The following is a 12,980-nucleotide window of genomic DNA, read 5'->3' as shown; positions in this document are numbered from 1 at the left end:
GAGACGAGACAGACCAAAGTCTCGTCTCGTCTCGTCTCGTGGGCAACACTAAGTGTGTTCCATTCCCTGATCCCTGCAAACAATGAAGCACTTGTTACAGGTGGCGGCTTTATGTTTGAGAATTTTTAGATTGTGCTGTTGTTAACTTACTAAATATTCTCAGTTCAGGATGCCACTTCAAATCTGACTCCCCTCTTGGACAATTTGCTGCGGCCGCCCCTGAGCCACGCGCAAGCAAAGTGAGACGAGGATGTTTCTAGATCTTGGAAGAATTGCTGCGAAAAATCTTGCATAAATAAACCCAAGATTAGTTTGCAAGGATAATCCTGAGAGATAAAACACTTGCTCAAGTACGAAAGTAATGAGTTCACGCAGAGATAAAAAGTTTTCCCGACGCTCCAGGTGTATCTGCTTGATGTGGAGGGGATCATCGAAGGGTGGCAAAGGTCTCCCGTCGCCAGAGACCTTCATCCTCCTTTGGCATGACCTACATGCCGGCGTTCCTGGTCCTCGCTTTGATTCTCGTCCTCTGGCTTGCTGGAACCGAAGGAGGTGTTATAGTCGGTAAGTGTTTGTGGCAAAGTGGGCCTGAGGGAGCACTTGCCCCTCTGTGATATCTGGAAAATGTTCATTTAATTGAAATGGTGAAATTATAGCGATATTTTGTTCTGTGATTTACACACATGTAAGTTAGAGAAATTACTACAATGTCCAGCAAAATAACGCGAGGGCGTTTTTAGAGACAGAATGTTGACTGCCGGGACTAGAAGTGTGCCGGGGCGGGATTGGGAAGGAAATTTTTATAATCCCGACGTTCGGGACTGAAATAATTAGTCACTTGTCGACTAGGTTTGGAAATTTTCGAAATTTCCCGACGTGGTGAAAATCTCGAATTATGCACATTATTTCCTCCTCAAGTTATTGTTTTTGCACTGGAATGAAATGCTGTTAATTTCTTGACATTTCAGGCACTTATAGTGCATAATTAACCACTTTTAAATACGGTCTTTCGGAATTTCTCCACTGTCCAGGATCCCGAAAATTCGGGAAATCATATTCTGACCATGGTAATTCACGCGTCCTCATTTTCAATTTTTTTCAGAGTACCCTTCGGCTCATTAAGTGGGCTCTGTTTGATATCTGTGCATCGTGAAATAGTCGGCTATAAGAAGTCAAAGAACTACAAAATCAATTTATAGATATTATTGAAAAGAAGCAATGTGAATTTAGTTTCTATTTAAATAGTGGATCGAGTCTGAACCTTGATAAAAACGCCAAAGAATTTTCAATTTAATTTCAATTGTATAATTTGTAAACTAATAATAATGATAATAATGATGATAAACGGTAAAATACAAGTTCAGGAAAATGTGAATCTTATTCTGCACCCCCCCCCCCCCCCGTGAAAAATTCTTGAGGGCGTCCTCGATGTATGGGCTTTATTTTTACCTATGATGTAAGATTGCTGTGTAGCTGGGAAATATCCATCTCAACGCCGACTGAGTATGTAATGTCGAATGTTAAACTCCAATAAATGAATTGTATTTTTAGTCAATTTTGATTTATTATTGTTATCCACTATCTATAGTAGTAGTCACGAATTGTTTTGGCACTAATGAGCTGTTGCCACATGATCGGCATTGATCCTACAGTTTACATTGTTTGAATTGTTATTTTAAGTCCATTTTATGCACAGATAGGCTAATCGGGACTGGACCTACAGTCAGTTTAAAGTAGGATCCGAACCACTGTACCATGTTCCTCTACCGGGAATCTAACGCGGGACCCCTTGACTACAAGGCGACGACGTTACCACTACGCCAACGGGAAGGCCCAGGAAGAAAGCTGGAAAGATACGAAGGTATATACGAGGGTTGGGGAGTAAGTCATGGTAACCGAGTAATAATTCGACAATCGAAGGAGATATTAAAAATCTGTTATATACAACTGAAAGAGTTGGATATTTTGTTGGTAGGAATCATGAAAGAAAATCCAAGCTACCCTGTGACATACACATGTATTAATGTACAAGTTACAAAAACCTGTCTGACCCTGTGACATACACATGTTACAAAAACTTGCCTTATTATGACATACCTTCGAAAGATTTGTCACAGGGTCAGACAGGTTTTTGTAACTTGTGTATTAATACATGTCTATGTCACAGGGTAGCTTGGGTTTTCTTTCATGATTCCTACCAACAAAATATCTATAATGGATACTCTTTCAGTTGTATATTACAAATTTTTAATACATCCTTCGATTGTCGAATTATTACTGGGTTGCCATGACTTACTCCCCAGCACTCGTAAATGGAAAGATATAGAGATTCAGGGGGAAGAAAGATGATACGGAAATAGAGTACGAGAGAAACATAGATAGGTAGCTACCGAGAAAGGAAGTGAGAGAGAGAAAGATAGAAAAATATGGATGAAAGAGGAAGAAAGAAAGAATATGAGTTACAGGGAATTTTAGTAACCATAGCAACCGAAGCATGGCGAGCTCCTCCCAAAAATATTTCGTCCACCCTTGAGAGTACCCAAGCGATATGGGCGATACCAAAGGATGTGACAAACTTCCATTCTTGGAGCTGTTTGAGGATCTTCCTGTTAACACCAACTTGGGACACAATCTATGCATCGCGTCACAAGAACAAAACACTAAGAACATAACATTCGATTTACCTAATAAAGGGTGTCTCAAAAAGACGGGGCATTTTGCAACGAAGATATAGAGAAGAGAATAACTAGTTGCAAGATGTAAGGAAATGAATAGTGTAGACATGGGTAGATTTATGGCTTGATGATGATGTCCAATAGATGACGACCTTTTCTAAGCAACCATTCCTGCAGTTGCCAAGGGACATCCTGTATAGCTCGACGTGACATGTCCACAGGAATCTTGGCGATTCTTCAGTTGTAGCAGGCCGAGTCGAATTCCTGGCTGCAGATCCAGGCGCCAGAACCTCGCTAGTCTCCAGGGCGTACACGTGGAAGTGAGGTTGTTACTTGGGTGCTATTAGGCGCATCCAGAAAGTAAGTTTCCCATTCGCCCACAGGTGGCAGGCCATGCGTATTGAAACCGGTTTTGTGCATGCGTGAGAGGCACATGCCCTGGCTAGTGAATGTCCTAGAAGACGCCTCCCGAAAGTCCTCAGTAGCGTCGCGGCAGCGATGAAACACGGCGGCTGATATTCCATCTCCCGCCGCGTGCCAGGTTCGTTCGGTGATCAAGTTCTTGAACGCACAAAACATACAGCCGATCGAAATTCATCGTCAGCTGTGCCAGACGTCATGAGCAAGCAGATGGTGCAGGACATTTACTGAAGGCCGGCAAAATGTGCATGACGACGAGCGCAGTGGGCGGCCATCGGCCGTTCTGGACAGGTTCGGTTGGGAGGTGTTCGATCATCCATCGTACAGTCCGGATCCCGCTCCAAGTGATTGCCACCTGTTCTTGCACCTGAAAAAGTTCCTGTCCGGTCAACATTTTCACAGCGACGAAGAGGTTCAGACGGCTGTCACACATTGGTTCGGCGCCCAGGCGGCGGACTTCTACAACGCAGGTATACAGAAGTTGGTCCCACGCTATGACAAGTACCTGAATTCCGGCAGGAATTGTGTGGACGAGTAACTGGACAAGTGCTGTATCTGTGGCAATACATCATTGAATGAAATAATGTTTCCCTTTTGTGCACGGCCCCAGGAAAACTTACTTCCTGGATGCACCTAATATTATAATCGAGAAAATGGGGGAATTGTTTCAAACCAACAAAACTGTGCAGATCCGAAGCACAGAGGGTTCCATGGTACGCTTCAAATGCTGTATCAGAATCATCCGTTGAAGATCAACAAACCTTACGATAGCTGGATATCTAGAATTCGAGTGACAATTGCATAAGACTATTACCCTATCACACGTAACTTGTATGGAGTTAGACAATCGCTAAGTTCCTTGCTGAACTTCGTTCGAAGCGATGAACTCCTTATCAACGCTTCCTAATTCCGCTCGGCCTGTGATATCTCTTGCTACAAAAGAAGGAAGAAGGGAAATTCGCTAGTCACAACTACTACAGGAAAGGGGGGTGATGATGCTGGGGTTTCTACATCCTATAGGAAAGAAATTGGTAAGACAGGGTGTCCGAAAAGTATTTGTTCAATATGCTCTCCGTCAGAGGCGGCAAAAGATCCTCGGGTGAGGCGCCAAACCGGAGTTTGCTGCTTGAGTAGCGCCTAACCTTGTATTTGAAGATTTGTGATTTGTAATTTGATTAATTTCACTTCGCCCTTCTGCCACTTTTGGCTAATCGAGAAGATGAGGATGAATGATGAGGAGATGAAATTGATGATATGACAATAACAACACGGGCCCCAAGGATTATTATATTAGCCGTAAGTCTAGACGCCGGAGCCTCGCTAGACTGCAAAATGCAGTCCAGGGTATAGTTGACATTTGGGCGTGTTTGGAAAAGGATCACTACTTACACCCCGATTATATGAAGAGTTGGATTTATGTAGACAAGGCTACTTCTGCATAACATGATAAATATATTGCAAAATCATGTAAAAATTTATGCTAAGATATTATTGTTATTTTGATATCATTATGTGGGTATTAGATAAATGCACAACTACACTAAACATATTCTTTAACAGTAACACTTAAAGTATTTAAAAAATAATGCAATTGTGTTTCTTATTTAAGTCATAAATAGAGCCCGGAAGTTTGGCAAAATGCCTCTTTTTATCTACTGCATATATTGATAAAAAATTCCGGATATACGTTTTTTATGTTGTTTCGAATGTTTTAGAAGCCTTTTCATTTTGCCTATTTGGGCCCCCACTGCCTATTTTTAATTATAATGCCTTTTTTTGCCTTTTTCAATGAAAATTGACCATTTTTTAAAAAAAATATGTTGGCATTTATTTTTCTTCCGTTTATTATGTGAATAATTTTCGCCTTATTTAAGTAATATTAAACTCACGCATGTTTCAACATTGCTGAAGGAGAAAAGTGTGAGAAAAAAGTATTTCATGCTCAGTTAGGATATTGCCTTTCGGTGCATGATTGACTGCTGAAGTGGAGAGGTTGATTTCGAACACAAAGAAGATATTTCTGAAATCTCCCTCTCGAACCCGAAAATTTCAGGAAGTTGCGCCTGAGCTTAGTTTACCTCCGCAACCAGTCTTGACAAGATGGGGAACCTGGATATCAGCAGCTATATATTATGCTAACAACCTTGAAAAAATCTGTGAGGTGATCGATGCTCTTCCAGAAAATGAAGCGGCTTCAATTCGTGAAGTGAAAAACTCCTGTGCTATTCAGAACTGAAGAATGAACTGTCGTTTATTTTTGCACATTATTGTGCATTGCCAGAGACAATTACAAAGCTACAAAAAAGAGGTGAGACTCTTGTAGCATCCATGAAAATCTTCGAGGAATCTATGCAGCAGATGATGGAAGTGCCAGGAGAAAAGGGGTCAGCTGTTGCGGAAAAGTGCAAACGTGTAGTGAGTGCAAATAAGGACTTGAAACAATTGAAAACAATTTGTGATATTCTAAAAGGTGAAAATGCTGTTACCAAAATGAGTCCAGCTACATTATCTTGTTTTATGTATGCTCCAATAACTTCTGTCGAAGTAGAAAGATCATTTTCTATTATGAAAAACATTCTCTCTGACAGACGACTATCAATGAATGTTGAGAACTTTAAAAAAACAGCTTGTAGTTATGTGTAATCAAGACGGAGAAAATTGAAATGCTCTTCCCAATGTAGATTTTAACATTTTGCCAGAGATTATAGATAAAAGTAAGTGACTTCCAAATGTGCCTTTCTTCGCTTTATTTTGCCTTTTTTTCATTTTTAGTGCCTATTTTCCACATTATAAATGCCTTTTTGCCTGCCTATTTTAACGAAAATAAATGCCTGAACTTCCGGGCTCTAGTCATAAATATGTGACATGGGCACAGTTTTTATTGGGGATGGAAAGTAGGGATATCAGGGTGGAAAGTTATTTATGGCACGGTGGAAAGTATAGAGGGCCCAAATATCCATCTGCCTGGATGAAAACTTTATCTGAAGCAGCCCCTGTTCTCCGTCGATCCACGCAAGTCCTTAAGCAGAATCATAGTTTGTTAAGCTGTACATTTGATTTACTGTTGTTTGTTTCATGATCAATAATAGTAAAATGTCAATAAATTACCTTTAAATACATTTTCTCAAGCAGACCTCATCTCCAGGAAGGTATCAACTCGGAGTAAGCCTCGGCACCTACCGACCTGTTTGGTGAGAGTGAGTCAAGGCAAGGACTTCAAAAACCCTTCCCTGCTCCCCCGCCTAAACAGGCAATAGTTAGGCTGGAGAGTTCAAGAACTAACCGATGTCTAACTACGCACTGGTAATGGTTAGGATAGGTTAGGTTCAATAAATTACCCTACAAAATGATTATTAATATAGTTTTACATGGGGTTGGGGTTTACATGAACCATCTTTGGTGGTTCACATATAGATCATGAGGAACTGCCTACCTCAAGCGCGAGGCGCAGCATAACAGATTGTTCTATCTTAAAATACTACAAACTCATAACATAAAATATCACAAGAAAAACTGATAATTAGCGGTAAGCTAAAGTTCAGGTTGGCAACAATTAAAAATGCCAACGTGGAAGTTTTTACATCGCCAAAAACACGTAGCGTGGTTCCCCCACTCCTAACATAAACAGCCAATAGGAAAACGATATTTTATTGAAAACGAGGGAGAAATACTTTGCTATAATATTACAATATTAAACTATATAGAAATAACTAAACTGGTTTTATCAAATAATTCATATTTGCCCTTGCACATAAAAATGATTAAATAAAGATTTAGTTTATAACGAAGACAAATTACTTCAATCTTGTACATTGTTGAACAAAATCGATATTAAGAAGAAATGTATTTAACTTGTGCTTAAACAACAAAATTTGCCTGAAAGATAGTAATAATCCTAGCCATTCTGGATTTGAAAAACAATGAAAACGTTGCATATATTATTTGAGATAATTATTAGCCTATAAATTCTTAATAAATGTTGCAAAAATACGAGAATAATATTATAACATTAGGTAAAACGTAAATATATACATGAATTATGAAAACAATTAAGTATAAATAATTTAATCCAAGTTCTTAACTTGAAAGTATACGAATAAGATAAATGCCAATATACGACTGAAATCTGCCTAACATGGCGTTCGTTACAAACTACGCACTGGTAATGGTTAGGCTATGTTAGGTTCCATAAACTACCCTACAAAATTATTATTAATATAGTTTTACGTGAGGTTTACCTGAACCCTCTTTGGTTGTTTACATATAGATCATGAGGAAATTTACTAAGTTTTTTAATCTCATACGCAACTAGTTTTTCCAAGTATTGACGATTATTACTTGGGAAACTGAATGTGTTGTTTATTGCTATTGTTTACATAAAATCTGAACACGACACTCAGTCGTATTCCTCATGTATTGCTATTGTTTAGATTCAGCGACCCTCTGCTATTTGCTCAATGGACTCAGCTTATCTCTGAGCAAATAAGGAAAACAACGCTACTCGTCTTGTTCTTCCGTATTCAAAGTTCAGTGACAAAATCTGCAACAATGGAATCCATCCAGAACCGTAGCATGAACATAGTCGAGGGGAAGGAGAGAGAGGTATATGATGTAATTCAGGACGAGCTATCACAATCCACTCAGTTCAGTGTCAATGCCTTTGCACAAATCCTTGCAGATCATATCCAGCCATTATACAGGGTTAACCTGAAAGAAATAGATACTTTCAAAGTTTACAGAAAGAAGAATTTTTAATAACATGGCTGAAATACTTGCATGGTTGGAAGAGTATGTCCTGAAGTTTACATTGGTAAGTTAGTGTTCAATGTGTGACCCTTTTGTAACACGACAGATGTCAATGCGATAGTCCAATTCTCCCCAAACATGACTTTTCCCCTTGCACTGACAACCTGTTTCCTCAAATTTCTTGCTCCAATAGTAGATTAACTGCCCAGTGACGACGCCAGAGGGGGGCAGGGGGGGCGGGTGCCCCCAGTCAAACACTTCGCCACCCCACCCCCCGTCCGCCCTACAACTTAAGTTAATAAAATATCGAATAATAAGGGAGTTCATTTCTAAGAGTGTGACGAATTTCACCTTTTCTAAGTGGTGTATTCTGTATGATATCACTTTTCCTGCTTATAATACCAACTTGACTAAAAAAAGGTAAAGAAAAAAAGTAAAGTGCTCCCCTGTGCTTAGCACCAAGCCATGAACATATAACACGCCACCCCCTATACCAACTTGACTAGCAAATATAAATTTGTTTTAGTATATATATATATATATATACATATATATCTGTGTGTGTATGTGTGACTTTCGTTCAAGATTCGAGCGCCGACCTGGCCTTTGGCCATTTTTCATTCATATATGTCCTGCAATCGTCGCGATTAACCTAAGTTTTAATCCGTTTTAAGAACTGGAAAAAGCGTTTAATGTGGATGGTTTTATAACATTACGAACATTCTGAGGACCACAAAACATCATCTGTAGTAATGGCAAATTATTCTAATCGTGGGTCGTTAGTGACAACGCTATTTAGTAAAAATAAATTCAAAGGTGATTCAAGATTTGGTGTTTTAGCCCACTTTATGCACATTAAGGCTAATCAGGACTGGACCTACAGTTTAAAGTGCCTCCCCTGGGTATCGAACCCAGGACCAAAAGTGATCCAAGAGAGCAGACACTACACGTCAGTTGTTGTGGATGCATCGCGGTTTCTTGCTATTCAGGGACTTGATTTTCGAGATGATGAGTCTGAGGCAAACCTTACCAAAGGAAATTTCTTCGATATTCGTGAAGTTAATTTCAAAATGAGGGGATATTATTCGGAAATGTATTGAAGTTGAACCTTAAAATTCAAATTACACTCAAAAATGTATTCAAAACAAATTAATCTGCGTAATGCCCACACTTATTATCAGCAAAATAAGCCAGGAAGTGGAAGAAGCGAAAGTATTAGCACTGATGTCAGATGACACAAAATACATTGCGAGATGGGAACAACAAAGTTATTTGTATCGCGGGCAGGTAAAAGAACACTTTTTATGATTTGCCACTCTTCATTCATTACAAGCAGGTTCGCTTTTTCTCGTACATATCAAAATCGAAGAACTTCTTCCCAAGAACTCCATAGGTGCTTGTAATTGTATAGCACAAACATACGTTGGAGTGGTAGAGTGAGAAGTGCACAAGGGTCAGAATATTTCTTGAATTATGAGACAACTGTAACCTTTTTCAGATTTTTAATCCTGTGATAGCATTTCCCTGAAAGATGAAACGTATATTTTGCCCAAAACTCTTCAGCGTTACGAAGATGGAACGAAAGTACTCCACTTAATGGATTTAGATTTCTTCGAAATCCTAGGAAAGTATAAATTGGCATTTCACAAGACTCACACTCTAGTTGTATTCTCTCCAATGCAGCATGCGAAAGAACCTTTTCGTGTTTGAAAACTTTGAAATGCTTTGCTCGAAGCAGGAAGCGGATGCCAGCTGCCTAATTTGGCTGTCCTTACTATTGAGAAGAAATGTCAAGTCCTGGACGTACCTAAGGTGTGTAATGTGTTCTCCAAAGCACATACAGCAGAATTCTCCTACAGGAGAATTGCACTTCATTGAGTAACTTTCGTTGTTTCTAATACTTAAGAAGATACATTTCTTCCAACGTGATGTTTATTTTGCAACAAAATTAAACTCTTCGATTTTTTTTTCGTCATTTATACTATTATCATCTTATAACTTGAATATTATATATCAGTAGTTTCATCTCAAGAAAGACGATGAATTATAAAATTATAAATGTCTTCAAATACTGAAATAGACCACAAGAACCAACGCAACTTGCGACAGTACGCACGAATAGAAAATAATTAATGCCTTTATTAATGCGAATCATGTGGAGATAATCTCGTAATCAAGAAGAAAATTTAGGCAGTAAACGTCCACTCTGAATAAAGGACAATCACAAAACACCATAATGAATATAGCTAATAATAATAATAATAATAATAATAATAATAATAATAATAATAATAATAGTTATTATTATTGTTATTAATAATAATATAAGTATTATTATTATATATTTATATATATATATATTATATACATTATATTTATATATAGTGTTTTCGGGTGTTTCAATGTGACTACCCCAACAATATTTGTCGCCCCCCTTCCGCCCCCCGCCCCCCCCCAGTCAGTTTTCCCTGGCGCCGTCACTGTGACTGCCTTGTGGGTGGTTGTTTGCCATACCGTGCTCTAAAACGACGATGTCCGACAGTAACAGAATTTGTTTTCTACTTGGCTAGCGGCCATATTGCTCGACTGACGTCAAGGTCTATACAACAGTACTAAATGCTTTCTGATTTTAAGAAACAAATTTCAATTTAATTCTTTTAGGTTAACTTTGTATTAATGCTTGATGCGAAGAAGTACTGTGTGATTCCAAAGTCATGCATCCGTCGTATTGATCGTTATTGAAAGAACCCACACTAAGCTCAATTTTAGTATTTTTTTTTAAAAAAAATAAGATAGATGAATTGGAAACACGAACAAGTTAAATGTCAGTTCACAATATTTTAATATTTTTTTTTGAAAGATCAAAATATACTTGCATCCTTAGTTCGCATTAATTGATGTTTCACATTAATTTATTCAGGTTATATATAATTTTAATATTTAAATATTGAAAGCCGTTAATAACATTAAATACGTATTTCTCGGTCTTATTAGTTATTTTTTTGTTTCATTCATTTTTATTATGTTCTACGATGTGACTAAATGCCTTAGTTAGTCAGGATTTATTGCAGTTTAATTTCATAACATTCCTTAGTTATTATCTTGCTTGGTGCTGAGAGTTCAGTGTTATTACAATGATATCCTCAAGGAAATATGATTTACCTTCTAAAATGATTCTTTGTTATGTTTTTGAAATATAGTACTTGACTATCAGACCTCTAACCATCCACATTCATATTGATCGATTGATTTGGTTTATTTTACTTCACTTTTCTGCCACTTTTGGCTAATCGCGAAGATGATGATGAGTGATGATCAGTGGCGTAGCGTTATAGTACGCCCGTACGCCGGGCGTTCCCAGATTTAAAATTTAAAAAATGCGTAAATGCTGTAAATATAAAGTAAATCTTGACTAATTTCATATATGTCTGACCTCCATGGCATTATAATATCTATTTTTCGCGATCCGCTTGCAACGCTCCACTCTCAACACTCGTTCTAGCATTTTTTTTAAATGCCTTTCCTGGCCGTACGCCGAGCAGGTTCGGCGTAAAGGACCCTATATTCCTTGCTGCCTTTCTAGAGGGAAAGCTTGGATCTCTAAAGCACGCGCCCAAATGCTCTCTCTTACGCCCGCGTATGGAGCAGAGGGCTACGTGATTGGTTCACGTGACCCTTCCTGCCTTCTGAAGCAAACGACAGCTGAAGATTTCCTACCTGGTTCTTCGCGCTCGTGCCACTCGTGCTATGTGTTGCTACAATACGCAATATTTGACTGACGTAACTTTACCTAACTGAAATATAGCACTTATTAATGGCCACTGCATTGTATAATTTATCGCACGAACAGCGATGTGCATTAAATACTAAAAGATCAACACAGTTTTTGTCAAATAAGTTGCTGAAGTCCTCGTGGAAGAAGTTCAGCCTGTGGCTGCTCTACCACTTAATAAAAAATAAAAAAATAATAGTTTTGCGGGTTATTATTTTTTCGTTATTATGTAACTGCTTAATATTGTAGCAATGGAAATGTTTAGCATTCATTTGAAAACTCTTAACATCGAATGGTCTCTGGACAAAATTATTTTAAAATGTTTATCAACATTCTCAAGATGTAATAAACAGTGGTCTGAATTACTAATCGGCACTGTTACGTCAGTTGAGTGTACGATAGTTGGATCATCCACACACCTCCGTGTCAGATTGTTTTGCACAGCGCGCCAAGACGACAGAGGCCCCTGATTCGAATCCCGGGGTGAGCACGGGTGTTCTTTGTGAGTGTCCCTTCATCAATATCATCATCACTCATATTCATATTCGCGATTAACCAAAAGTGGCAGAAAAGCGAAGTAAAATAAACCAAATCAATCATTAGTTGGATCATTCACAACAATGACGTCTACTGTTGTCCAGAGGCTTGTGATTCAGGTAGGTTTTATAATGATTTGTGTCATGCCGAAAGGTATAAAACACCAGAGTTCAAGACATTTGTTGCATAGTGAGACATCTAATTTTCTAGCTAAAAACTGCATGGATGATGATGCTTTATTGCAAACCCAGCTGACTTCAGGCAAATAAACAACACCTGTGACGACTAATTCCATAAGTAAATTATTAACCAAAAAAGGGCCGACCTTTCCTTCGGACTTGGCGTTCCCACCCGAAATGCCCATGCTACGCCACTGGTGATGATATGATTAAATTGATGAAGGATACACAAAGAACCAGTTTCATATCGATAGGTGTGCAATTTTGCACATTTGAGTGCCCTTATAATGATACGGTATTCCCTGAACAGCATTCGCAAAGCGATTTTAGATGAGGAACCCATATTCGGAAGTTCTCGGTTTCAATCACCTACTCCGTAATTTGTCTCATTTACTCCGAGCAAATGTTGAGAGTCTGCCTTTAATGAATGCCATTTATTATTTTTTCATTTTTTTTCTTGAGCCCCTTTTAATCACCCACGTCTGGCAAAGAAACTCTTCATTAATTAAGAAATGATGATGGTACCAAGTTTAATTAAGTTTGTAGCCACTAACAAGGAACCATATCTTCAAAAATTGTATCGACGAAATTCGAAATGTGTCAATAATTTGTCTAATTGTATGAGCAACACTCGATATCTTCGTACAGTAA

At 38.4% G+C, this 12,980-nt stretch overlaps 1 protein-coding gene across 1 annotated transcript in view; it reads left to right on the top strand.

Annotated features, from left to right (window-relative positions):
• Window positions 1-430: 430 nt before the first annotated feature.
• The window catches only part of LOC145980721 (uncharacterized), a 35,916-nt gene continuing 23,366 nt past the window's right edge, over window positions 431-12,980 (top strand). The window contains exon 1 of the mRNA XM_083113784.1: window positions 431-564. Within this exon, the coding sequence (XP_082969910.1) occupies window positions 483-564 (82 nt within the window). The 5' untranslated portion in view covers window positions 431-482. The remainder of the gene's footprint in view (window positions 565-12,980) is intronic.

The sequence above is a fragment of the Lepisma saccharinum genome, chromosome 28 (genome assembly GCF_977018435.1).
Source record: "Lepisma saccharinum chromosome 28, izLepSacc3.1, whole genome shotgun sequence".
NCBI lineage: Eukaryota > Metazoa > Arthropoda > Insecta > Zygentoma > Lepismatidae > Lepisma > Lepisma saccharinum.
The sequence above is the reverse complement of the archived record's forward strand: the minus strand, read 5'-3'. Positions and strand labels throughout refer to the sequence as shown.